At 49.6% G+C, this 27,211-nt stretch overlaps 1 protein-coding gene across 1 annotated transcript in view; it reads right to left on the bottom strand.

The window, feature by feature from the left end:
• The window catches only part of LOC140398366 (integrin beta-3-like), a 229,271-nt gene that overhangs the window by 91,816 nt on the left and 110,244 nt on the right, over positions 1–27,211 (bottom strand). The window contains exons 6-7 of the mRNA XM_072486981.1: positions 23,288–23,449; positions 12,122–12,217 (exon numbers count right to left, since the gene is read on the bottom strand). Coding sequence (XP_072343082.1) covers positions 12,122–12,217; positions 23,288–23,449 — 258 coding nt within the window. The remainder of the gene's footprint in view (positions 1–12,121; positions 12,218–23,287; positions 23,450–27,211) is intronic.

The following is a 27,211-nucleotide window of genomic DNA, read 5'->3' on the forward strand; positions in this document are numbered from 1 at the left end:
GCATCGTCTGTAAGGTACGATTCAATCAGCATGATTATATCAGGCTAGACTAGTCTGGGAGATAGCTCTGCCAATTTTGACACAAACCCCCAGATGTTAGTAAGGAGGGCTTTACAGGGTGATAGAAATTGACTTTTCTAGTCAGCTATAACCATGACAGTAAGGGAAGATGATAGAGGTAAAAGGGTTAAATGAGAACTCATTAAGAATAATTAACTATAATCATATTAAACATTACTTGAGTGCAACAATAGCTGGGAATCCACTGAGGGTTAATGCAGATCATACACTTTAATTTATTTCTTAAACTTAAGTTTCACATCTGCAAGGTCAGTGACATCAACTAGCTAAAAGGCCCCATTGTATTGTAAGAACTGGTGCTGCTGCCCCAGCATGGGTAGTCCCGTTTCTATGGTAACAGTCAGTCTAGGGTGATAATGTCTCAACGAAAACTGTGTTTTCTAATTAATGTTAGATGCAGGTGTGGATAATTTGGAAAATTGGCAAGCGATGGAATGGGAAATTTGCACCAATACATTTAAATACATATATCTCTTAAATTGATGGACAGACATTTTGGCCGAATTGAGTAAATTATAAATTAGTTAAAGCCAATGAGAAGTAAAAAGAAGGCTGGACCTTAAGATAATAATCTCCTTAAGAATCACTTACCGGGATGGAAAAACTCATCCCAGGATCACCCCATCTATATTTCTGAAACCTATTTCCTTTGCTGCTTGCTTTTGCTAATCGCCATTTTTATTTTGTTTAAATTACTTCGTTATTTTATCCTGTGTATTATGATTTGAAGAATTACTATGATCTGTAATTGAATAAAAACTCAACTACTGTATTTACTAAAGACAATCAATCTGACTAGCTTGCTGCAGGGCTAGTTGGAAATTTTCTAAATTTTGTATTGAAAATAAATTTACCAGTGGCACAGCTGACAAATAAAGTACAAGTGGACTTTGCCAAAAAGCACAGACTTGACCTCTGTTATTTGGGAACTGAGAAGGGATAATGGTTATCTAGGGTTCCAAATAGACACAAAGATCCATCACAGGGTCAACAGGTCGTTTCTGTAGCTTAAGTCTAGTTTTTGTTCCTTGTAGAATTGGATATAATTGAATGGCTTGCTAGGCCATTTGGGTCTGGAGTCACATGTAGGCCAGGTAAGGATGGCAGATTTGCTTTCCTAAAGGACATTAGTGAACCAGGTGGGTCTTTACGACAATTGATCATCATTAGACTTTTAATGCCAGATTTTTATTCAATTCAATTTCCACCATCTGCCATGGTGGACTTTGAACCCAGGTCAACAAATCATTACCCTGGGTCTCTGGATTACTAATCCAGTGACAATAACATTACGCCACTGCTTTCCCCAATCTACAGTGCCAGTCTGCTATTGCAATCCCAAACAGATCCCAACAGTGACTAGGATGCTGGACAGAAACCCCAATATTTTATTTTAATGTTGTAAGACTGTGAGGAAAGGATTTCTCGCTCCAGTCTGCTCCGATTTAAATATTAATCCCTTTTAATTGAACTGCAGTGACAGCAAACTGCTTGTCTTCTGGTCACAGCTTCATTCAGCTCACAATTGAACCTGTTTTACCTGCAAAATGCCCGATGCCTCAGCTCCACCCAGTAATGACATCGTCTTACCAAGCTGAAATCTAATTAACTCCACAGCGAATCCCCTTAATCCAAACAAAACTGTGTTAGCCTAAGCCCTTTATGATGGTTTGATTGCACCCTTAGCTCTCATAGTATACTTGCCTTTCAAATCAGGATTTTGTTTAAATCATGATTCTAGCAGTCACACACACACTAACTCAGGTGTTTAACCCTTACTGCATCAAATACCTGTAATACGATACATCTGAAATTCCGATAATTATCACACTCCCCACCATCTACCCTGTCAGTCTACAAGGGGTGAATTGAAATCTCCTACTATTACTACTCTATTATTTTTACATCACTATGAAATTTACCTGAAGATTTGCTCCACTAAGCCCCTCTTGCTATTTGAGGGTCCATAGCCAACACCCAAAATTATAACAATTCCTGTCGTGTTCCCCATCTCTACCCAAATAGACTCAGTGATTGAACGGCCTCAGCATGACTGACTCGATGATGCGGCGAGGCATTAAATCTGAGCTCGCGTGACGTCTCGAGCATTGTAAATCTCATCACCGAAGGAAATTAATGTAAGTGCAGCCTTGGCGGGACAGTCGTCACCAAGACCCGAAATAAAAGTCCAGTTTAATAGTGGGGTCGTTCTCGGCGGTGCAGACTCTCAGTCTTTAAACCCTGTTGTATATTGTCTCTCTGTGGAATTGTAATATCATCCTTGAGCGATCTTGCCACCCCATCTTTCTCCCTTCCTGACCCTTTCTTAAGGCATTATAGCCAGGAAGGTTTAGCTCTATTCCGGCCTATCTTTTCATCAGGACTCCATTTTATGCACTATATAGGGCGGCACGGTAGCACAGTGGTTAGCACTGTTCCTTCACAGCGCCAGGGTCCCAACTTCGATTCCCAGTTTGGGTCACTGTCTGTGTGGATCTGTACGTTCTCCCTGTGTCTGCGTGGGATTCCTCCGGGTGCTCTGGTTTCCTCCCACAAGTCCCAAAAGATGTGCTGTGAGGTAATTTGGACATTCTGAATTCTTCCTCTGTGTACACGAACAGGCGCTGGAAAGTGGCGACTAGGAGATTTTCACAGTAACTTCATTGCAGTGTTAATGTAAGGCTACTTACGACACTAATAAAGATTATTATTATATTAACCCATGTGGTAACGTGCACCTGAAGTTCATCATCCTTTCCTTTAAAGCTCTACATCTTAATCAAACTGCATGCCAGTTGACCTTTCATTCTTTCTTTCATCTTTCCTGTTGCTGTTTGCCCATCCCAGCTTCTCATGCTTCATGGGCTGGATTCTCCGCCCGCGGGATGCTCCGTTTTGCCGGCACCCGGGGGTTTCCCAACGGTGTGGGGCTGCCCCACAATGGGAGACCCCATTGACGGGCTGGCGTAACGGAGCATCCCGCCGGCTGGCTGAAGCAGAAATGTGGCGCGGTGGGGTGGAGAATCCACCCCTTTGTCTCTCCTTTCTGCTTCTGCACCCTGGTGCCTCTCACCCAGCCAGCACAAGTTAACTCTGGTGAGGACACTGGTCCCAGCCCTGGTTGTGTATAACCTGCCCAGCTTGTACAGATCTCTCCTGTCTTAGAACTGGCCTCACTATCTCAGGAATCTGAAGCCTTCCCTCTTACACCACTGCATTTCTACATTTTCTTGTGCTTCCTGTACAGTCAAATTTCCCCTTTCGGTGGGTTTACTGCTGACGAAACCTCTTCACTCAGAGGGTGGTGATCCTGTGGAATTCTCTCCCACAAAATGGTGTGGAGGCCAAGTCACTGAATATATTTAAGAAGGAAATGGATAGATTTCTAGACTCTGAAGGCATCAAGGATTATGGGGAGAGTGCGGGACTATGGCGATGAGATAGAGGATCAGCCATGATCATACTGAATAGCGGAGCAGGCTTGAAGGGCTGAATGGCCTAATCCTGCTCCTATTTTCATTATTCCGATGTTTCTATCACATTCTCCTTAGTCGCCATCGCCCTCACTGACACTCAACACTGAAATGTGAGGTGTGGATGTTATGTTGCAAGGCGATTTTTGCACTGCCTGTCTGTTCCTCTGTACCTGACATGTGACCACCTCCTGAGATGTGCAATGCACAGAACTCTCAGTTTCCCATGCACTGTCACGATTCCAAAAATCCGTCAAGCCCTGAAAATTTGACCTCAAACTTGAGCAGTTGGCAGCACTTTCTGTGTAGGACACTCAAACTCTTCTGGGATTTTCACAAGGCTCACGATGCACATGCGATAGGCCCCAGGTATCCTGTCATGTTATTTAAAACTGTTTGTTTTAGCTTTAAGGCGATTCAATCCAATTTAATTAATGCTAAAACATGAAGCATTAATAAATGCTAACTACTAACCACGAAACACACTAACTAACAAACAAAGTACTTACACTGACATAACACTAAGCAATAAACTAAATATTTAGTTGTAACTTTCCTCCTGCCACTACTACATCTGTGTGGATCAGGAATTCACATATGGCGAGTTCTTCTCTCTTGTCTATCTGATGTCTACCACTCTGGTTCTCCAAACTGGCTCTACAAACCCTTCCATGCATTTATCCAACTTCCCTTTAAATGCATCTGTACTGCTTGCCTTGACTATTTTGTGTGGTAGCGGGTGCTACTCTCAGCAAAATGTTTCTCCTGAATTCTCTACTGGATTTATTTGTGACTGTCTTGTATTGATGTGGTCCAGCTTTCATCTCCCTGGCTAATGGAAACACTATTTTGTCATCCTATCAAACATTTTTATAATTCGCAAGGCCGTAATCAGGTCACTACCTCAGCCTTGTATGTTTGGGAGAGGAAGCTCCAGTCTGTTCAGTCACCTTGATAATTAAAACCCCTTGGATTTGCTGTCACCAGTTACATTTTTCACCTTTCCAAACTGTTTGTAATATGGAGACCTGAACCGTGGACAGAATTCCAAAATGTTGTCTGATCCAAGTTCTGTACAACTTTAGCATGACTGCCTTTCAATTCTGTTCTTCTACCTTACTTAAATGGATCTACCTTAGGTAACAGTCCTTTAGTCTTTGGGATTACTGGACTGTGATAAATATCTAGCCAGGGACACTGAGCCCAGATGGAGAAGTATTTCCGACTGCCATGGTTGAGCTCAACTAACTCTGCATAAACTGAAGATTGATAAAGGGTGGTTCTCTTTTTATTCTTTTAGAGGTTGCAGGCTAAGCCAATGCTTATTGACCCACCTAGTTGCACTTGAGAAGGTAGTGGGGAACTGCTGTCTCGAACTAGTTTCTGTGGTGTAGATACACCCGCTGTGCTCTTGGCAGAGGGGGTTTCCAGGATGTTGACCCAGTGACATTGAAGAAGAGTGTCATAGTCTGAAAGTTTTCGACTCCTCCTGCTGTGGGGGGGGGGGGGGGGGGGGGGGGGGGGGGGGATCTTCCCGACTCATCAGGTGGAATCTTCCGATAGTCTGTCAGAGTGTCGGTTTCAGCGAGCACAGTTGCTGCACAGTTTTATCTCTAGGTTCTCCGGTACCCTGTGCACAGAAAATCTAGGAGCATGGATCTAGACAGGGATGGGGCCTGATAGAGCTGGCAACGCCGGCTGCAGAGAGTTCAGGGCATCATCTTTAAAGGGCGCCCAGATCTGCATTTGAAATAAACTCTCCCCCCCCCCCCACAGGCATAGGAGAAACCATTTCTAGTGATTGAAAAAACATCAACCACATCAAAGTGTGGTAAGTGCATTGCAATCATGCTTGTGATTGGAATGCACTTAGTGATTGGAATGCACTTACCTCTCTTTGATGTGGTTGATGTTTGTAAATAATTGTGTTTTCAGCACTTAGAGTCAGTCCCATGAAGGGAGATGAATAAATCAAGGTTGCAGCTGTTTTTTGGAAACTGTCAATCACAGCCCACTACTAGAAATGATTGAATGGCTTGCAGCTAATGGATCTGAGGTGTTGAAACACTGGTCACAGCTGTTCTCCTTCCAGGAATGGACAAGTGGAGTTTTCAGGTAAGAGTTACAGCTGTAATTCTTTTCACTGCCCCTGACTGAACTACTCCCTAGCTTCCAGATAGGAGTCATTTTTTGGGGGGAGGGGGTCATCTGTGGGCGGGTTGTGAGGGGGCCCCTTTAGTCAGGGGATCCCTGTGAGGGGTCCCTTTAATTAGGGGGTCTCTGTGGGGGGGGGGGGAGGTTCCTTTAGACAGTGGTCCCTGCGGGGGATCCCTTCAATTAGGGGGTCCCTGTGGGGGAGGGTTCCTTTAGTTATGGGGTGGGGGGTGGTGGGGCATTGATTTGTGGTGCGGGGGTGGGTGGTTGGTGGGGGGTTGATTTGTGGTGCGGGGGCAGAGGGGTGGTGGAGTTTGATTTACGGTGTGGGGGAGAGGTGGTGGCCGACGGGACTTCACTATTGGGCCGTCCTCTGGGAATGACGGCCCGATAGCGCGATACCCTCAGGAGTCCCTCGTATTCCTCGCCATACATGAATTTGCAGGGGGAATGTAAATCAGTAGAATTTCTCCTCTGGTGGGAGAACATCGGGCAGGATTCTCTGTTCCCCGGCGCCGATTTTGTAATCGGTGAACGGGCGGAGAATCCCTTTTGACGTCGAAATCGAGGGCAGTGCCTGTTTGACGCAGGTTTTGTATATGCTCCACCCCCTCTGAAACAGCAGCTGCACGCTGCACGCTATTGGGACGGCCTCCGCACGTCACCTGAAGGCACTCCCCTGATGGTCCGCCCCCGATGGGCCAAGTTCCCGACCGCGTGGGGGACATGTGATCTCAGCGGTCGGGAACACAGCGTAGTGTCTGCGGACTGTGTCCAGCGCCACCACAGTCGCAGCAGCCATGCTACTGGCTGGGGGGGCTTCTTCGAGGGCTGGGGGGACTGGTGGGATGTGGCCAGGGGATGGCCGGGAGGCAGTATTTGGCAGGTCGGGTCCGCGCACGGCCGGTGCCATGTTTTACGGCACGACAGCAGCAGGGCGTCGCCGTGCGCATGCGCGGCCACGGACTCAGCCATTCTCCGGCTGTTTATTTCGTGGAGGCCAGGGGTTTTACGTGGCGCAGCTGCTGCGACCACTGAGGGGGAGCCAACGATTTCTTCCACATAAATGCAACAGACCCTCCGCACGTAGCCTCCGAAATGGAGAATCTCACCCTAAATCTAGTGGAATTATGATTACTACCACCGCAATTCTCTCCTATCGAAGCCACTCACACCAACTCGACTACATTTCCCAAAACTAAATCCCCTTCTCTTGTTGGACTTTTTACATATTGGCTAAGTAATTCTCCTGAACTCATGTGAAGAATTCTGCCCTTTATTCTAAATTCTAAACCCTTTTGTGTTTTGATCTCAGTTAATATTAATGTACTTGAAATCCCCGACTATAACTGCTCCATTGTTTCTGAACTATTCAAGAGTTTGCCAACAGAATTGTTCGTGCTGCACCCACCCAGTCAAATAGAGTGTTTAAACAGAGCCTCCATTTGTGGTAAATGATACAACTGTGATCAGGGGTGAAATTCTCCGGAAACGGCGCGATGTCCGCCGACTGGCGCCCAAAACGGCGTAAATCAGACAGGCATCGCGCCGCCACAAAGGTGCGGAATGCTCCGTATCTTTGGGGGCCGAGCCCCAACATTGAGGGGCTAGGTCGGCGCCGGACGAATTTCCGCCCCGCCAGCTGGCGGAAATGACATCCCGGGGCGGCGCATGCGCAGGAGCGTTAACGGCCGCTGACAGCTTCCCACGCATGCGCAGTGGAGGGAGTCTCTCCTGCCTCCGCCATGGTGAAGACCGTGGCGGAGGTGGAAGGGAAAGAGTGCCCCCACGGCACAGGCCCGCCCGCGGATCGGTGGGCCCCGATCGCGGGCCAGGCCATCGGAGCCCGCCCGCGCCGCCTTGTCCCGCCGGTAAGGTAGGTGGTTTAATTTACGCCGGCGGGACAGGCATTTTAGCGGCGGGACTTTGGCCCATCTGGGCCGGAGAATCGAGCGGGAGGGCCCGCCAACTGGCGCGGCGCGATTCCCGCCCCCGCCGAATCTCTGGTGCCGGAGACTTCGGCAACCGGCGGGGGCGGGATTCACGGCAGCCCCCGGCGATTCTCCGACCCGGAGAATCAAATGCAAGTGATAAACGGAATATTAATTCACCCTTAAAATATCAGCTCTGAGGATGATAGAACCTTCACTGAAGTGCGTGGTTGTCGTGACATGCCAGAGAGTAGAGATTGAGTGGATATTTTTAGCTCCAGCTTTTCTGGTTTGCTGCAGTTACTGAAGGCGGAATCGTCCCAGAAATGGGATAAGTCCCATTTCGGGTTAGTAAAGTGGTGTGGCGGCTTTTCCCATCGAATTGTATCAGGACATTGTTTAAAAAATGCACAAGGAGGGGTTTAACATCAGATAGCTGGCGGGGTGGAATCTGATTCGCCCACCCCACCGTGACCACAGACGTTCATTAATCCAGGGGCTATACTTGAAGGGCGCCCCTGCGGAGAGCTAGCACCTGTCAGGTGACCAGAAGCTTCTGGAAAGTCCTGGCCACCAAATGGATGCCCAGTCTTCAGTTTGTTTAATGCCTGACCAAAACTCGACCCACATCTGCCCCACACCACATGACAGAATGGGGGCAGCTTCGGCCACTCAATGCCATCCTATGCTCTCAGCACAACTGCTGACATTAGTCTAACCTGCACTTCTAGGCTGAGTGGTTTACTTGGACTTATGAGGGTTAATGTTCCATGCGGAAATAACTACAATGCTGTGTGTTCTGAGTGCCACCCTTAGTGTGTGATCCATGCCAACCTGTTGCAAGAGGATCCTCAAACTTGCCCAGTTGCCCAATGGTTCTGCAGCCCCATAAGACTCAATTGATTTTGCATTCTGCGTTCGAGGGTTAACACTGCAGGAGCCATCATTGATACTCTCAGGAATTAGTCCTACTTAATCGCTTTAGGAGCCAGACTCCAAGCACGGCAATGGAGCTGATACTGAACTGTCTCAGCTGTGGGATAATGGCCAATTTCGAAATGCCCCCCCCCCCCCCCCCCCCCCCCCCGCCGCCCCACCCGGGACCCCTTTGCACCCCTGCTATTGCCACAATATAACAAGCCAACCATGACAAGCCGCTGTGGAGATTTGCCTCTGACCTCCTCCCCCTCGCCCCTGCCCCTGTACCTATAAGGCCGCTTCCTTGCATTGGGACCCTTGCGAGCGCTGTGCTAAATTCTGTGCACGCATTTCCAGGTTCTCCTGGAAGTTCAGGCTGACAGGTGCACACCCTTCAACGACAGTTGTGAACCAAGCCTTTATGAAAACACACCGGCGTGAGACCTAATTTGACGTGGGGAATGATTCCAGCGTGATGCCTCAAAAATTAGATGCAAATTTATTAGAATTAGTTCCTGACGTACGAAGGTGGGAAACATGGCCCACCATTTACGAAGGGAGGGGACATTTTACACCTGGATTTACACGGCTGGTCGGGGAGAGAGCCTAGGGGTATTTTCCAGTCGTGGCACGGGACGCGCCTGACTCGATCGGGCATGGAAAATCCCAGCTTGAGACTTTTAATAACTGCAACTGACGTCGATATAGCGCCTTTTACATAGGAAAACTTCCCAAGATGTTTCATAGGAGCATCAGACCAATGGAAATCCGACATGAGTCAAAAAGGGAGACTTCAGGACAGGTGACCAAAAGCTGGTTTAAAGAGAGTTTTAAGTAGCTTTTAAATTAGAGGAATTAAGTAGAGAGAGGCAGCGAGGTTTTGTACATGAATACCAGAGATTATGGACTGAGCTGCCAAAGTCATGGTAAAAGAAGGCAGCAGACCAGGAAATTGAAAACAAAGAATGGGTGGGAGGGGAGGAGAGCAAGATCTGTAGTGGGAAGAGAGCTGATGGAGAATGGGGGTGGACATGTTCTTAACCAAAAATATAAAGGAAAAAACAGTAAAGTGGAGAAATAAGAATACTGGACACTGGTCCGAACACACTGCGAGGTAAAATGTTTCCCAAATCCCCAAAGATTGTACCTGTGGCCGGGGGATGGGCAGGAAGAATAATCTAGAAAATTACTTCCATTGATCAAGGAACCAGGAGATCCCGGAAGTGCTGAGAGGCAGGAAATGAACTGCTCAACGATTTAGTGTCACTTTCCAAATCACCTCCAGACTGCGCACTTACATAAGAAATGGGGATTCAAGAAATTTCTAACACGTTAGAGAGCAATTATTATGGTCACTGTCCAGTGGGACTTCTGCTGGGTGGAGTTGCTGGTCAGTAGACTGGTAAATGGGAGAGGCCTGGTCATGGGCCTATACACCACCAGAAAGAAAAAACAGTTTGGGCCAGCATTTCTATTTCCCCATTTTACTGTTTTTTCCTTCTGTGACTGGCACAGCCTGGGAGTGGGCCGAACCACTGGCACAGCCTGGGAGTGGGCCGATCCAGTGGCACAGCCTGGGAGTGGGCCGATCCACTGGCACAGCCTGGGAGTGCGTGGTCCACTGGCACAGCCTGGGAGTGGACCAGTCCACTGGCACGGCCTGGGAGTGGGCCGAACCACTGGCACAGCCTGGGAGTGGGCCGATCCACTGGCACAGCCTGGGAGTGGGCCGAACCACTGGCACAGCCTGGGAGTGGGCCGATCCACTGGCACAGCCTGGGAGTGGGCCAGTCCACTGGCACGGCCTGGGAGTGGGCCTGTCCACTGGCACAGCCTGGGAGTGGGCCGATCCAGTGGCACAGCCTGGGAGTGGGCCGATCCACTGGCACAGCCTGGGAGTGCGCGGTCCACTGGCACAGCCTGGGAGTGGACCAGTCCACTGGCACGGTCTGGGAGTGGGCCGAACCACTGGCACAGCCTGGGAGTGGGCCGATCCACTGGCACAGCCTGGGAGTGGGCCGAACCACTGGCACAGCCTGGGAGTGGGCCGATCCACTGGCACAGCCTGGGAGTGGGCCGAACCACTGGCACAGCCTGGGAGTGGGCCAGTCCACTGGCACGGCCTGGGAGTGGGCCAGTCCACTGGCACAGCCTGATAGTGGGCTGGTACACTGGCTCGTCCTGGGAGTGGGCCGATCCACTGGCACAGCCTGGGAGTGGGCCAGTCCACTGGCACTGCCTGGGAGTGGGCTGGTACACTGGAGGACGTTGGGTAGATTGGTGCATTGGTGATTCCTGAGTGCGAGCGGGTACACGGGAGAGGCCAGGGTGGGGTCTGGTACACGGAAATGGCCTGGGTGTGGGACTGGCAATTCTTTCCTGATGTCACATGAGAGTACCTTTAAGAAATGGGTGTTTATAAATGGGTGTGTATATAAATATCTGGAGTGAGAGTACCTTTAAGAAATGGGTGTTTATTACTGTAGTGATGTCAGAGAATGGGTGGAGCTGGGCTGTCTGTCAGTTTATTACTTTCGCTTTAGGCTTTTTGCTGCAGGTTGGGTTTGGTTTAATTTTAGTTTTGGAGAAGCTGCAATCACAGCAGGATGTGTATGAATCTCTGCAAGTTTATGAATGTTCATTTGCTGATTTCAACGTGGTAACTGTTCTCAGTAGTGTAGTTAAACCTGAAGTGCTTCTGTTAAAGGTTTTGTTTTTAAGTCTTATGGATATTAAAAGGAAAACTTAAAGGATTACTTAGTGTTGTGGTCTTTGGGGGTTGTATTTGAAGTAATGGTTGCTAAGATGTTCACTGTATGTTTTAAAAAGGTTAACTTAAGTTCATAGAATAAACATTGTTTTGCTTTAAAAATTACTGTTTGCTGTCTGCTGCACCACACTTGTAGAGTTGGCCGTGTGCTCCCTATACCACAATCTATTAAAAGTTGTGGGAAATGTGAACTCCATGATGCACTTTGGGGTTCTCTAAACCCTGGCCCATAACACTGAGGACAGTTGATTGTAAAGGAAAATGAATGAAGGGTGGAAGAACTTACACAAGACCTATGGGGTAGAAGCAATTAGCCTCCCCGTGAGCCTTGTTGAGTACGATCTCCCTGCTGAGGGGCTGGGTGCCCGTGGCACTCTAATAATCTATATTATAAAGGTTGGCCGCAGACCCGGCTGGAATCTGTCGAGCATTGTACATACTATTATTTCATAATAAATCCAATTTCACTTATCCACTTGCCTCGGATTAGTCTGTGGTCACTCAAAAGAGGAAAATAATAAGACCTGAAAGCAATAAATAAACCAGGAGAAACCCCAAGAGCCTAAATGACTTTGCGCAATTTCAAATCTGAACCGAGTCAGACAAGATCACTTGGGATTTAGAATTCAGCTCAGTGGACATCTCCTATTGTAATCTAGCGACCTCCATTTCTGTGACAGAAAAGAACATTGTGAATCCATTAACAGAACTGGCGATGGAATCAGGAACATCTATCGGTCTCTCGGCTGACAGTGCTTGTTTGCCTGAAGGACTTTCACTTTTCTAAAGCCTACCTTGTATGTGTCTTTCACCGGGTTAGTTACTGCAAAGAACAGGAAGATGTTGTTCTCTGTAAGTTTTTCAATCAGCATCGCAAGTGATGGGTAATCCTGAAATATAAAACATGTGACGATGAAAGTCGGACATTGATTCTAGACACTTGAATTCTTGCGAAGGTCATGTTATAGCCAAAAAAGCCTGATTCCCGAAGTCCCGCCTGACAACATGCCCCCCACCATTTTCAGGCAGCTTGGGGAGTGGGAGTAAGAAAGAAAATGAGGATGAGTTATATTTTGCACATATGTGACTCATGGAGGCAAATGTGCATGTTAAACTGCAGCTTCTTTCAGTGTCATCCAATTTCCACCAGTGGGCGCCCAAAGCCCGCCTTGCTTTAGACTTTTTAGGAGAAGATCTAAAGTTGCCAGCTTTGGGGAGGTAAGTTACCCTTCTGCATAGTTTCATGGGCAGCTTTGGGAGCGGTTAAGTACGCTTTTGTATGACTTCCAGTTGCGGCTATGCGGAGCTAAGCCGCACGTTCAGCAGCTCCCGCTTGGAACGGACTTTTGGGCTTTTTTCAGGGCCCCCAACGGCACTTTTTCGACGTTTCCCGGTGTGGGAAGGAGTCTACAACAGCTCCACGTCAGTATATGGCTTCAACTAGGAGAGGGGCGACAAAAAAGGTGGTGGTGGACCCGAAGAAGGTGCGAGGGAAGCAGGACAAAATGGCGGCGGGCGGAGACCAGGCAGCGTGGATGCAGTGGGCGGAGGAGCAGCAGGAGGGTATCCAGCGCTGCTTCAGAGAGATTAAAACGGACTTGTTAGAGCTGATGAAGGCTTCTATTGATAAGCTGCTAGAGACACAGACGGCCCAGGGGGTGGCGATCCGCGAGGCTCAACAAAAGATCTCTGACAATGAGGATGCGATCTTAGGCCTGGCGGTAAAGGTGGAGGCGCACGAGGCGCTCCACAAGAAATGGCAGGAGCGGTTCAAGGAGATGGAGAATCGGTCGAGGCGGAAGAATCTGCGGATTCTGGGCCCCCCGGAGGGGCTGGAGGGGCCGGACGTGGGGGCCTATGTGGTCACCATGTTGAACTCGCTGATGGGAGCGGGGTTCTTCCAGGGGCCCCTGGCGCTGGAAGGGGCCCATAGAGTGCTGGCGAGGAGGCCCAAGGATGGTTGTGGCGGTTGTGGTAAGGACTAAACAACATAACGGCCTACAAAGCGAAGCCGAACAGTATCTCTGGCAGCAGCGCACCCCTCCTCGATGAACTCAATGCATTCTATGCTCGGTTCGAGCAGGCAACCAACAATCCGCTGGCGAGTGCCCCAGCAGCCCATAATTCACCCATACCCACCATCACAGCTTCCGAAGTCAGATTGGCCTTCCTGAAAGTGAACCCTCGGAAGGCGACGGGCCCAGACGGGATCCCTGGTCGTGCACTCAGAGCCTGCGCGGACCAGCTGGCAGAGGTATTCACGGACATCTTTAACCTGTCCCTACTCCACTCCGAGGTCCCCACCTGCTTCAAGAAGACCACCATCATACTGGTACCAAAGAAGAACCAGGCAACGTGCCTCAATGACTACCGACCAGTGGCCCTGACTTCAGTCGTAATGAAGTGCTTCGAGAGGTTGATCATGAAGCGCATCACCTCCATACTCCCAGAACGCTTTGATCCACTGCAATTCGCATACCGCTGCAACCGGTCCACATTAGACACCATTTCTCTGGCCCTACACTCATCCCTAGAGCATCTCGAAAACAAGGACTCCGACATTAGACTCCTATTTATTGACTACACCTCCGCCTTCAACACCATAATCCCAGCCAAGCTCATATCAAAGCTCGAAAACCCAGGAGTTGGCTCCCCACTCTGCAACTGGATCCTCGATTTTCTGACCAACAGACCACAATCAGTAAGAATGAACAACAACACCTCCTCCACAATAGTCCTCAACACCGGCGCCCCGCAAGGCTGCGTACTTAGCCCCCTACTCTACTCCCTGTACATACACGACTGCGTGGCAAAACTTGGTTCCAACTCCATCTACAAGTTTGCTGACGATACGACCATAGTGGGCCGGATCTCGAATAACGATGAGTCCGAATACAGGAGGGAGTTAGAGAACCTAGTGGAGTGGTGTAGCGACAACAATCTCTCACTCAATGCTAGCAAAACTGAAGAGCTGGTAATTGACTTCAGGAAGCAAAGTACTGTACATACCCCTGTCAGCATCAACGGGGCCGAGGTGGAGATGGTTAGCAGCATCAACGGGGCCGAGGTGGAGATGGTTAGCAGTTTCAAATTCCGAGGGGTGCACAATGTGGTGGTATGTATTAGGGGTAATACGGTACACCACGTGTCGACAGGCTATTGGTGGAGTGATGCCAGGTCCTGATGCCACCTACTGGACTCCACCCAGAAATGCCGGTATAAGAACCCAGTTTTTCCCTCCATTTCCCTCAGCAGTTGACTTCTGTAACCACGCTGCTGGGGATAAAGTTCTGCTTAATAAAGCCTTCAATGACATTACCTCAACCTGCCTCGCGTCATATTGACGGTGCTACACACATCTCCAAAAATCTGTCCTGGTCCACCCACGTCGACGCTACCACCAAGAAAGCACAACGCGCCTATACTTCCTCAGGAAACTATGGAAATTCGGCATGTCCACATTGACTCTTACCAACTTTTACAGATGCACCATAGAAAGCATCCTATCAGGCTGCATCACAGCCTCGTATGGCAACTGCTCGGCCCAGGATCGCAAGAAACTTCAGAGAGTCGTGAACACCGCCCAGTCCATCACACAAACCTGCCTCCCATCCATTGACTCCATCTACACCTCCCGCTGCCTGGGGAAAGCGGGCGTATAATCAAAGATCCCTCCCACCCGCCTTACTCACTCTTCCAACTTCTTCCATCGGGCAGGAGATACAGAAGTCTGAGAACACGCACGAACAGACTCAAAAACAGCTTCTTCCCCACTGTCACCAGACTCCTAAATGACACTCTTATGGACTGACTTCATTAACACTACACCCTGTATGCTTCATCCAATGCCAGTGCTTATGTAGTTACATTGTATATGTTGTGTTGCCCTATTATGTATTTTCTTTTATTCCCTTTTCTTCTCATGTACTTAATGATCTGTTGAGCAGCTCGCAGAAAAATACTTTTCATTGTACCTCGGTACACGTGACAATAAACAAATCCAATCCAATCCAATCCAAGGCTAACGAGCCTCCGCGGGCGGTGCTGGTGAGGTTCCATCGGTTCGTCGATCGGGAGTGTGTGCTCAGGTGGGCCAAGAAGGAGAGGAGCAGCAGGTGGGAGAACGCGGAGGTTCGAATATACCAGGACGGGAGTGCGGAGGTGGCGAAGAGGAGGGCCGGGTACAATCGAGCGAAGGCGGCGCTCCACAGGAAGGGGGTGAAGTTTGGCATGTTGCAGCCGGCGCGACTCTGGGTTACGTACAAAGACCGGCACCATTATTTTGAGTCTCCGGAGGAGGCGTGGGCCTTTGTTCAGGCCGAGAACATAGAAAATACGTCACAGAACAGGCCCTTCGGCCCACGATGTTGTGCCGAACCTTTGTCCTAGATTAATCATAGATTATCATTGAATTTACAGTGCAGAAGGAGGCCATTCGGCCCTTTGAGTCTGCACCAGCTCCTGGAAAGAGCACCCTACCCAAACTCAACACCCCCACCCAGCACCAAGGGCAATTTTGGACATTAAGGGCAATTTATCATTGGCCAATTCACCGAACCTGCACATCTTTGGACTGTGGGAGGAAACCGGAGCACCCGGAGGAAACCCACGCAGACATGGGGAGGACGTGCAGACTCCGCACAGACAGTGACCCAAGCCGGAATCGAACCTGGGACCCTGGAGCTGTGAAGCAATTGTGCTATCCACAATTCTACCGTGCTGCCCTTAAGAACAAATAAATCTACACTATATAATTTTACCGTAATCCATGTACCTATCCAATAGCTGCTTGAAGGTCCCTAATGCCCTAATGTTTCCGACTCAACTACTTCCACAGGCAGTGCATTCCATGCCCCCACTACTCTCTGGGTAAAAAACCTACCTCTGATATCCCTCCTATATCTTCCACCTTTCACCTTAAATTTATGTCCCCTTGTAATGGTTTGTTCCACCCGGGGAAAAAGTCTCTGACTGTCTACTCTATCTATTCCCCTGATCATCTTATAAACCTCTATCAAGTCGCCCCTCATCCTTCTCCGTTCAAATGAGAAAAGGCCTAGCACCCTCAACCTTTCCTCGTAAGACCTACTCTCCATTCCAGGCAACATCCTGGTAAATCTTCTTTGCACCTTTTCCAAAGCTTCCACATCCTTCCTAAAATGAGGCGACCAGAACTGTACACAGTACTCCAAATGTGGCCTTACCAAAGTTTTGTACAGCTGCATCATCACCTCACGGCTCTTAAATTCAATCCCTCTGTTAATGAACGCGAGCACACCATAGGCCTTCTTCACAGCTCTATCCACTTGAGTGGCAACTTTCAAAGATGTATGAACATAGACCCCAAGATCTCTCTGCTCCTCCACATTACCAAGAACTCTACCGTTAACCCTGTATTCCGCATTCATATTTGTCCTTCCAAAATGAACAACCTCACACTTTTCAGGGTTAAACTCCATCTGCCACTTCTCAGCCCAGCTCTGCATCCTATCTATGTCTCTTTGCAGCCGACAACAGCCCTCCTTACTATCCACAACTCCGCCAATCTTCGTATCGTCTTCAAATTTACTGACCCACCCTTCAACTCCCTCATCCAAGTCATTAATGAAAATCACAAACAGCAGAGGACCCAGAACTGATCCCTGCGGTACGCCACTGGTAACTGGGATCCAGGCTGAATATTTGCCATCCACCACCACTCTCTGACTTCTATCGGTTAGCCAGTTCGTTATCCAACTGGCCAAATTTCCCACTATCCTTACTTTCTGCATAAGCCTACCATGGGGAACCTTATCAAATGCCTTACTAAAATCCATGTACACTACATCCACTGCTTTACCTTCATCCACATGCTTGGTCACCTCCTCAAAGAATTCAATAAGACTTGTAAGGCAAGACCTACCCCTCACAAACCCGAGAAGTTGGACACAGATTGAGGGTCGGGATGGGCGATTGGGGACTGCGGTTGATATGTTATGTTTATTTTATTTTATTTTTTCTCGAGGGGGGTGCCTTTGTATTGCTCCAGGTTTCTTTTTCTCTGTGTTTTTTTCTTTCGGGTTGGTGAGGGTGGCTGGGGCGGGTTGGGCACTGTTTTGGTTAGGTTGGTCGGGGGGGCTCTTGGTGGGGGGTAGGTAAACGGAACAGGGGTGGTGGCCGGTGGTGAGATGGGGCCCCGCGGAGGAGGGGGAGGCCCGAGTCACGGTTGAGGGGACTGGGCGTGTAAAAGGAGCTGCGTCAGAGGTGACGGGGCCGGGTAGGTGGAAAGCGCGGGCTTTTTCCCGCGCTGAAGACTGGAGGGGGCGGGGCCGGGTCGGGGCAGCGAGGGTTGTTTCCCGTGCTTAGAACGGAAGGGGGAGGAGGGAGAGCCTATGGATGGGGAATAGGAGAGGAGGGTGTGCCACACAATGGGAGGAGTCAAAGGAAAGGATGGGTCCTAGCCGGGAGGGGGGGGGAGGGGGGGGGGGTGGTGGTGGGGGGAATGGAGGGGGGGGTGGAGTTGGGGGTGGGGAATCGAGTTGCTGCTGCTATGGTCAAGGAGGAGCTGGAGCAAGTGAGAGGGGTCAAGACGGGGGTATGCCGCTGTGGGGAACGGGCCGGGTGTGGGATGCGGGCGCGTGGCTGGCCGAGGAGGGGTCATGGCTAGTCGGTGGGGGAGGGGGCGGGAAGCCCCCTGATCCGGCTGATAACCTGGAATGTAAGGGGACTGAATGGGCCGGTTAAGCGGGCCCGCGTGTTCGCGCACCTGAAGGGGCTCAAGGCGGATGTGGTTATGCTTCAGGAGACACACCTGAAGGTGGCAGATCAGGTAAGACTGAGGAAAGGGTGGGTAGGTCAGGTGTTTCACTCGGGGCTAGATGCAAAAAATCGAGGGGTGGCGATCTTGGTAGGAAAGAAGGTGTCATTCGAGGCGTCGAGCATTGTGGCAGATAATGGCGGTAGGTACATAATGGTAAGTGGTAAGTTGCAGGGAGAGAGGGTGGTACTGGTCAATGTGTATGCTCCGAACTGGGACGATGCGGGTTTTATGCGGCGTATGTTGGGTCGAATCCCAGACTTGGAAGTGGGGGGCCTGATAATGGGGGAAGACTTTAATACGGTACTGGATCCGGCACTGGATCACTCCAGGTCTAGGATGGGTAGGAAGACGACGGCGGCTAGAGTACTGAGGGGGTTTATGGACCAGATGGGAGGGTTGGACCCTTGGAGATTTGCAAGGCTGGGGGCTAGGGAATTTTCATTCTTCTCACATGTCCACAAGGCTTATTCCCGAATCGACTTTTTTGTTTTGAGTAGGGCGCTGATAGCGAGAGTAGAGGATACTGAGTATTCGGCAATAGCCATTTCGGACCACGCCCCGCATTGGCTGGACTTGGAGATGGGGGAGGAGAGGGACCAGCGCCCACTGTGGCGCTTGGAGGTGGGGCTGTTGGCGGACGAGGAGGTGAGCGAGCGGGTCCGAGGAAGTATAGAGAGGTACTTGGAGTCCAACGACAACGGGGAGGTCCGAGTGGGGATGGTATGGGAGGCACTGAAGGCAGTGGTGAGGGGAGAGCTGATTTCCATTAGGGCCCACAAGGAGCGGAGGGAGCGGGGGGAGAGGGAGAGGCTGGTGGGGGAGATGGTGAGGGTAGACAGGAGATATGCGGAGGAGCCCAAGGAAGGATTGTTGAGGAAGAGGCGTAGCTTCCAGGCCGAATTCGACCTGGTGACCACCAGGAAGGCGGAGGTGCAGTGGAGGAAGGCCCAGGGGGCAATTTACGAGTATGGGGAAAAGGCAAGCCGGATGCTGGCGCATCAGCTTCGGAAGCGGGACGCAGCTAGGGAGATCGGGGGAGTTAAGGACAGGGGAGGGAGTGTGGTGCGGAGTGGGGTTGGCATCAATGGGGTCTTCAGGGACTTTTACGAGGAATTGTACCGATCCGAGCCCCCACGGGCGGAGGGAGGGATGGGCCGCTTCCTGGACCAATTGAGGTTTCCAAAGGTGGAAGAGGGACTGGTGGCGGAATTGGGGGCCCCGATTGGGCTGGAGGAGCTGATCAAAGGGATAGGAAGCATGCAGGCGGGGAAGGCATCGGGGCCGCACGGTTTCCCGGTCGGATTCTATAAAAAATATATGGACCTGTTGGGCCCGCTGTTCGTCAGGACCTTTAATGAGGCAAGGGCATCATCCCGATGATGTCCCGGGCACTGATCTCCTTGATCCTGGAGCGGGACAAGGATCCCCTGCAATGTGGGTTTTACAGACCGATTTCCTTGCTAAATGTAGATGCCAAGGTGCTGGCGAAGGTCTTAGCCACGAGGATTGAGGATTGTGTGCCGCAGATCATCCATGAAGACCAGACGGGGTTTGTGAAGGGGAGACAGTTGAACGCGAATGTGCGGAGGCTTTTGAACGTTATCATGATGCCGGCGAGGGAGGGGGAGGCAGAGATAGTGGTGGAACTGGAGGGGGTTGGTGCGGGGTGGGGAGGAGCATAGGGTGTCACTTTATGCAGACGACCAGCTGCTGTATGTGGCGGACCCGGTGGGAGGAATGCCGGAGGTAATGAGGATTCTTAGGGAATTTGGGGACTTTTCGGGGTACAAGCTCAACATGAGGAAGAGTGAGCTGTTCGTAGTTCATCCAGGGGACCAGGAGAGGGGGATTGGCGAGCTCCCACTAAAAAGGGCGGAGAGGAGCTTCAGGTACTTGGGGGTCCAGGTGGCCAGGAGCTCAGGGGCCCTGCATAGGCTTAATTTTACAAGGCTGGTGGAGCAAATGGAGGAGGAGTTCAAGAGGTGGGACGCGTTGCCCCGCTGTCCTTGGCGGGTAGGTGCAGTCAAACAAAATGACGGTGCTTCCAAGGTTTTTGTTCCTGTTCCAGTGCCTCCCCGTGTTTATCCCGAAGGCTTTTTTCAGGTGGGTTAACAGGCGTATAATGGGGTTTGTGTGGGCGTGAGGGACTCCGACAGTGAGAAGGGTGTTCCTGGAGCGGAGTAGAGATAGGGGGGGACTGGCGCTGCCCAATCTTTGTGGGTACTACTGGGCCGCCAATGTGACGATGATGAGCAAGTGGGTGATGGAGGGGGAGAGGGCTGCATGGAAGAGGCTGGAGACAGCGTCTTCCGTAGGTACGAGTCTGGGGGCGCTTGCAACGGCGCCGCTGCCGCTCCCTCCAAGGAGGTATACCACGAGCCCGGTGGTGGTGGCTGCCCTCAAAATTTGGGAGCAGTGGAGGCAGCACAGGGGGGAAATTGGGGCCTCGGCGTGGGAAGTTGGGACCTCAGCGTGGACCCCATTAAGGGGGAACCACCAGTTCGCCCCAGGAAGAACAGGTGGAGGCTTTGCGGGCTGGCACAGGGCAGGAATACGAAAGTTGGGGGACCTGTTTGTGGACGGGAAGTTCGCGAGCCTGAGTGAGCTGAAGGAGAAGTTCCCCCGGGGAACACCTTCAGGTACTTACAGGTAAGGGCGTTTGCCAGACGGCAGGTGGTGGAATTCCCGTGGCTAATGCCACAAACAGTACAGGACAGGGTGCTCTCGGGGGGTTGGGTGGGAGTGGGGAAGATCTCGGAAACTTACCAGGTGATGCAGGAGGAGGAGGAGGCCTCGGTGGTGGAGGCAAAAGGTAAGTGGGAGGAGGAGTTGGGAGAGGAAATTGAGGAAGGGATGTGGGCAGATGCCCTGGGGAGGGTGAACTCTTCCTCATCGTGCGTGAGGCTCAGCCTCATACAGTTTAAGGTGCTGCACAGGGCACACATGACCGGGACAAGGATGAGCCGTTTTTTTGGGGGTGAGGACAGGTGTGTTAGGTGCTCAGGGAGCCCAGCAAACCACACCCATATGTTCAGGGCATGCTCAGCGCTGGAGGAATTTTGGAAGGGCGTCGCGAGGACGGTGTCGAGGGTGGCAGGATTCAGGGTCAAACCGGGCTGGGGGCTCGCAATATTTGGGGTGGCAGAGGAGCCGGGAGTGCAGGAGGCGAAAGAGGCCGGAATTCTGGCCTTTGCGTCCCTGGTAGCCCGGCGAAGAATTCTTCTTCAGTGGAAAGATGCGAGGCCCCCAAGCGTGGAATCCTGGATCAGTGATATGGCAGGGTTCATTAAGTTGGAGAGGGTGAAATGCGCCTTGAGAGGGTCAGTACAAGGGTTCTTTAGGTGGTGGCAACCATTCTTAGACTTCCTGGCAGAACGATAGACATTGGTCAATGGCAGCAGCAGCTCGGAGCGGGGGGGGGAGAGCTTTATTTTTGTTTTTGTTATTTACACTGAAGGGTCTGAGGGGGTGTATATACCTGTTGTGTTAAGTCGGGGTGTTAATGTTAATTTATTATTTATGTAGGGGGGGGGCGGTATGGGGGGGGTTGCTTTTCTAGATTGTGTTTTGTACTTAACCCTGTTGGGTTCTTTTTTTCATTTTGTTATTGATATTTTATGAAAACATTTAATAAAAATTATTTTTTTAATAAAGTACGCTTTTGTATTGTTAAAGGTAGTCAAGAATGTACATTAAAAAGTGGATCAATTCTTTGTAACTTAAGCTGTCAGGGGAATTGTCAAGGTAGCTGTCAAACTGTCAAACATTTAAGGAGTTTAAATTCCCTGCCCTTTATTTCAAAAAAGCATGTCTACCACATAAAAGAGTGCTTTCTATTTCACGTTGTCTGTTGACATAAGCCTGAGGATTATCATTCCAGGATCTGTGCTGCATGATTGATTGCTCAACCTATCAATATCACAGTGGGAGTCCCTGTCAGTTCAAAGTTTGATTGACACCTCAAAGTGCTTTTAAAGTGGGGCCAGCTGTACAATTGCTTATTTTTATAAGGAATTAAGTAGTTGCATTAAGTTAAATGTAGTGAACGGGTTTTTATTAATCAAAGAGAATATAACTTTCAGTGAATTCATCAATTGACAGTTAAGGATTTTAATTCATTTCTTCTCGGCATGGGCCCAGAGGTCTGCCCATGCTGGATACCAGGTGAGTTGGCATGGGAGGTTATTCTAGCAAAGGGTGATGGATGGGGAGCACTAATCTGGCATAAGTTGGCATGGAGGCTATGAATAACCGCGGGGTGGGTGGGGGCATGAAGTGACATGGATGAGGCATGGGGAGTGTGTGGAGGGGGTGAGTGGGTGTGAAGAGTGAAGGCTGTTTTTATTTTAGTTGTGAATTTCCCAACTCTGCACTCGTGGTGTGAGACCGATAAGTCAGACCGAACAAGCTCATCTCTTTAGCAATGGTTTAACTTTAATATCTCACTGCTGAATCTTAAGAGATTAGAATGATGACCTGTTTGCGAATTGGATTTGTTTTCAGACATCAGATGAACCTGTTCCTCCAAAAGCCCTGCCCGACACTGCTGTTAATGGCTCCCTGACACCCTCACAACCTTCCCATGCTGATGGGAAAGCAGGCAGGCCCTTTGTTACCCGATTGGCTGATTATTCAGTTAAATGACAAATGACAGTGACACAAATGACCAGGGCATCTGTTTCTTCTCAGCTGTGGACACCAGTGGACAATAGTGCTACAACCACCTGAGGAGGCAGGTGGGGCCTCGCTTAACATCTCATCCAGTAGGATGCACGGTACTAAGTTGCACTGGGGTGCCATTCAAAGCCACAACGAACTTACTCAGAGGCAAGGACGGAAACTTTTCAGCTCCCCCCAAACCCCCCCCCAAAACCCCCCAGCCACAGGTTCCACCGTGGCAGGGCTGGCGAGACATTGAAATGGCTGGGTTGGGGTGGGGGATGGCATGGTGGGTGCAGGGAAGGGAGGGGAGTGGACCTGGGGAGGTCAGAATGGACGAATACTCTTTGGAAATCAAGACACGTTCAGAATGTTCGCCCAGGCGATTAACTGGCTGGAGCGGATTGTACAGTGGAAAAATATTGGACTGCCTGTGGGACCAATGACCTATTCTCATTCCACACCCTCGTGTCGCAAGAACCATATTCCCGTAAGAGCCTACCAAGATGGTGGAGGCGTTGTATTGGTTGTCCAGACCTATGTGGCACTGCCCATCATTGGGACGAGTGATACCGGCCAGCCTCCCGTCCAGTGCCAAGTGCGAGTCGGCGTCAGTGACAAAGACCAACATGTGTGTGGCATCGTTACGCCAACCGATATCATCCTGAAACAAATAAAGGATTTATTAGAACAATTTAAAGGGAGACTTTAAAGGTGTCCTCACACACAGTGAAATGTTACAAACACTCCCCCCCCCCCAAATATACTAAATAGAACATATATTACTGTGTTCATTGAACACCTTAAAGACCTGAATGTCTCACAACTGTGAAATAAGTGCTCAAAGAATGTATGCCGTTTCACCGCCACTCATCAAATCTGCTCCATTTCAAATAATTAAAAGACATTGATGGGTTTCTGTTACATAGGATAGGCGGAAATAAGAAGCCAAGGAGGATAATGGAGATAGTCTTTTGGTAGTACAGAACTTAGTATTGCTGAAAAAAGAAACATGTCAAAGCTATTTGTCTTCATTTGTGGTCGCGAGCGAGACTCCCGGAAGGTATGTTGCCTCCCAGGTGCCAGGGTCAGGGATGTCTCGGATCGTGTCTTCAGGATCCTTAAAAGGGAGGGTGAGCAGCCAGAAGTCGTGGTGCACATTGGTACCAACGACGTAGGTAGGAAAAGGGGTGTGGAGGTAATAAACAAGTTTAGGGAGTTAGGCTGGAAGTTAAAAGCCAGGACAGACAGAGTTGTCATCTCTGGTTTGTTGCCGGTGCCACGTGATAGCGAGGCTAGGAATAGGGAGACAGTGCAGTTGAACACGTGGCTGCAGGAATGGTGTAGGAGGGAGGGTTTCAGGTATTTGGATAATTGGAGCGCATTCTGGGGAAGGTGGGACCTGTACAAGCAGGACGGGTTGCATCTGAACCAGAGGGGCACCAATATCCTGGGAGGGAGGTTTTCTAGTACTCTTCGGGAGGGTTTAAACTAATTTGGCAGGGGAATGAGAACTGGATTTGTAGTCCAGCAACTAAGGTAGCTGATATTCAGGACGCCAAAGCGTGTAATGAGGCAGTGGGGGAAGGGAACACTGACAAAGGAGAGTACTTGCAGGCACGGAGATGGGTTGAAGTGTGTATACTTCAACGCAAGAAGCATCAGGAATAAGGTGGGTGAACTTAAGGCATGGATCGGTACTTGGGACTACGATGTGGTGGCCATCACGGAAACTTGGATAGAAGAGGGGCAGAAATGGTTGTTGGAGGTCCCTGGTTATAGATGTTTCAATAAGATTAGGGAGGGTGGTAAAAGAGGTGGGGGGGGGTGGCATTGTTAATTAGAGATAGTATAACAGCTGCAGAAAGGCAGTTCGAGGCGTATCACCCTAATGAGGTAGTATGGGTTGAAGTCAGAAATAGGAAAGGAGCAGTCACCTTGTTAGGAGTTTTCTATAGGCCCCCCAATAGTAGCAGAGATGTGGAGGAACAGATTGGGAAACAGATTTTGGAAAGGTGCAGAAGTCACAGGGTAGTAGTCATGGGTGACTTTAACTTCCCAAATATTGAGTGGAAACTCTTTAGGTCAAATAGTTTGGATGGGGTGGTGTTTGTGCAGTGTGTCCAGGAAGCTTTTCTAACACAGTATGTAGAGTGTCCGACCAGAGGAGGGGCAATATTGGATTTAGTACTTGGTAATGAACCAGGGCAAGTGATAGATTTGTTAGTGGGGGAGCATTTTGGAGATAGTGACCACAATTCTGTGACTTTCACTTTAGTAATGGAGAGGGATAGGTGAGTGCAACAGGGCAAGGTTTACATTTGGGGGAAGGGTAAATACGATGTTGTCAGACAAGAATTGAAGTGCATAAGTTGGGAACATAGGCTGTCAGGGAAGGACACAAGTGAAATGTGGAACTTGTTCAAGGAACAGGTACTACGTGTCCTTGATATGTATGTCCCTGTCAGGCTGGGAAGACATGGTCGAGTGAGAGAACCATGGTTGACAAGAGAGGTTGAATGTCTTGTTAAGAGGAAAAAGGAGACTTATGTAAGGCTGAGGAAACAAGGTTCAGACAGGGCATTGGAGGGATACAAGATAGCCAGGAGGGAACTGAAGAAAGGGATTAGGAGAGCTAAGAGAGGGCATGAACAATCTTTGGCGGGTAGGATCAAGGAAAACCCCAAGGCCTTTTGCACATATGTGAGAAATATGAGAATGACTAGAGCGAGGGTAGGTCCGATCAAGGACAGTAGTGGGAGATTGTGTATTGAGTCTGAAGAGATAGGAGAGGTCTTGAACGAGTACTTTTCTTCTGTCTTTACAAATGAGAGGGGCCATATTGTTGGAGAGGACAGTGTGAAGCAGACTGGTAAGCTCGAGGAAATACTTGTTAGGAAGGAAGATGTGTTGGGCATTTTGAAAAACTTGAGGATAGACAAGTCCCCCGGGCCTGACGGGATATATCCAAAGATTCTATGGGAAGCAAGAGATGAAATTGCAGAGCCGTTGGCAATGATCGTTTCGTCCTCACTGTCAACAAGGGTGGTACCAGGCGAATGTCGTGCCCCTGTTCAAAAAAGGGACTAGGGATAACCCTGGGAATTACAGGCCAGTTAGTCTTACTTCGGTGGTAGGCAAAGTCATGGAAAGGGTACTGAAGGATAGGATTTCTGAGCATCTGGAAAGACACTGCTTGATTAGGGATAGTCAGCACGGATTTGTGAGGGGTAGGTCTTGCCTTACAAATCTTATTGAATTCTTTGAGGAGACCAAGCATGTGGATGAAGGTAAAGCAGTGGATGTAGTGTACATGGATTTTAGTAAGGCATTTGATAAGGTTCCCCATGGTAGGCTTCTGCAGAAAGTAAGGAGGCATGGGATAGTGGGAAATTTGGCCAGTTGGATAACGAACTGGCTAACCGATAGAAGTCAGAGAGTGGTGGTGGATGGCAAATATTCAGCCTGGATCCCAGTTACCAGTGGCGTACCGCCGGGATCAGTTCTGGGTCCTCTGCTGTTTGTGATTTTCATTAATGACTTGGATGAGGGAGTTGAAGGGTGGGTCAGTAAATTTGCAGATGATACGAAGATTGGCGGAGTTGTGGATAGTAAGGAGGGCTGTTGTCGGCTGCAAAGAGACATAGATAGGATGCAGAGCTGGGCTGAGAAGTGGCAGATGGAGTTTAACCCTGAAAAGTGTGAGGTTGTCCATTTTGGAAGGACAAATATGAATGCGGAATACAGGGTTAACGGTAAAGTTCTTGGTAATGTGGAGGAGCAGAGAGATCTTGGGGTCTATGTTCATACATCTTTGAAAGTTGCCACTCAAGTGGATAGAGCTGTGAAGAAGGCCTATGGTGTGCTCACGTTCATTAACAGAGGGATTGAATTTAAGAGCCGTGAGGTGATGATGCAGCTGTACAAAACTTTGGTAAGGCCACATTTGGAGTACTGTGTACAGTTCTGGTCACCTCATTTTAGGAAGGATGTGGAAGCTTTGGAAAAGGTGCAAAGAAGATTTACCAGGATGTTACCTGGAATGGAGAGTAGGTCTTATGAGGAAAGGTTGAGGGTGCTAGGCCTTTTCTCATTAGAACGGAGAAGGATGAGGGGCGACTTGATAGAGGTTTATAAGATGATCAGGGGAATAGATAGAGTAGACAGACTTTTTCCCTGGGTGGAACAAACCATTACAAGGGGTCATAAATTTAAGGTGAAAGGTGGAAGATATAGGAGGGATATCAGAGGTAGGTACTTTACCCAGAGAGTAGTGGGGGCATGGAATGCACTGCCTGTGGAAGTAGTTGAGTCAGAAACATTAGGGACCTTCAAGCAGCTATTGGATAGGTACATGGATTACAGTAAAATGATATAGTGTAGATTTATTTGTTCTTAAGGGCAGCACGGTAGCATTGTGGATAGC

This window comes from Scyliorhinus torazame, chromosome 21 (genome assembly GCF_047496885.1).
Source record: "Scyliorhinus torazame isolate Kashiwa2021f chromosome 21, sScyTor2.1, whole genome shotgun sequence".
NCBI classification, from domain to species: domain Eukaryota; kingdom Metazoa; phylum Chordata; class Chondrichthyes; order Carcharhiniformes; family Scyliorhinidae; genus Scyliorhinus; species Scyliorhinus torazame.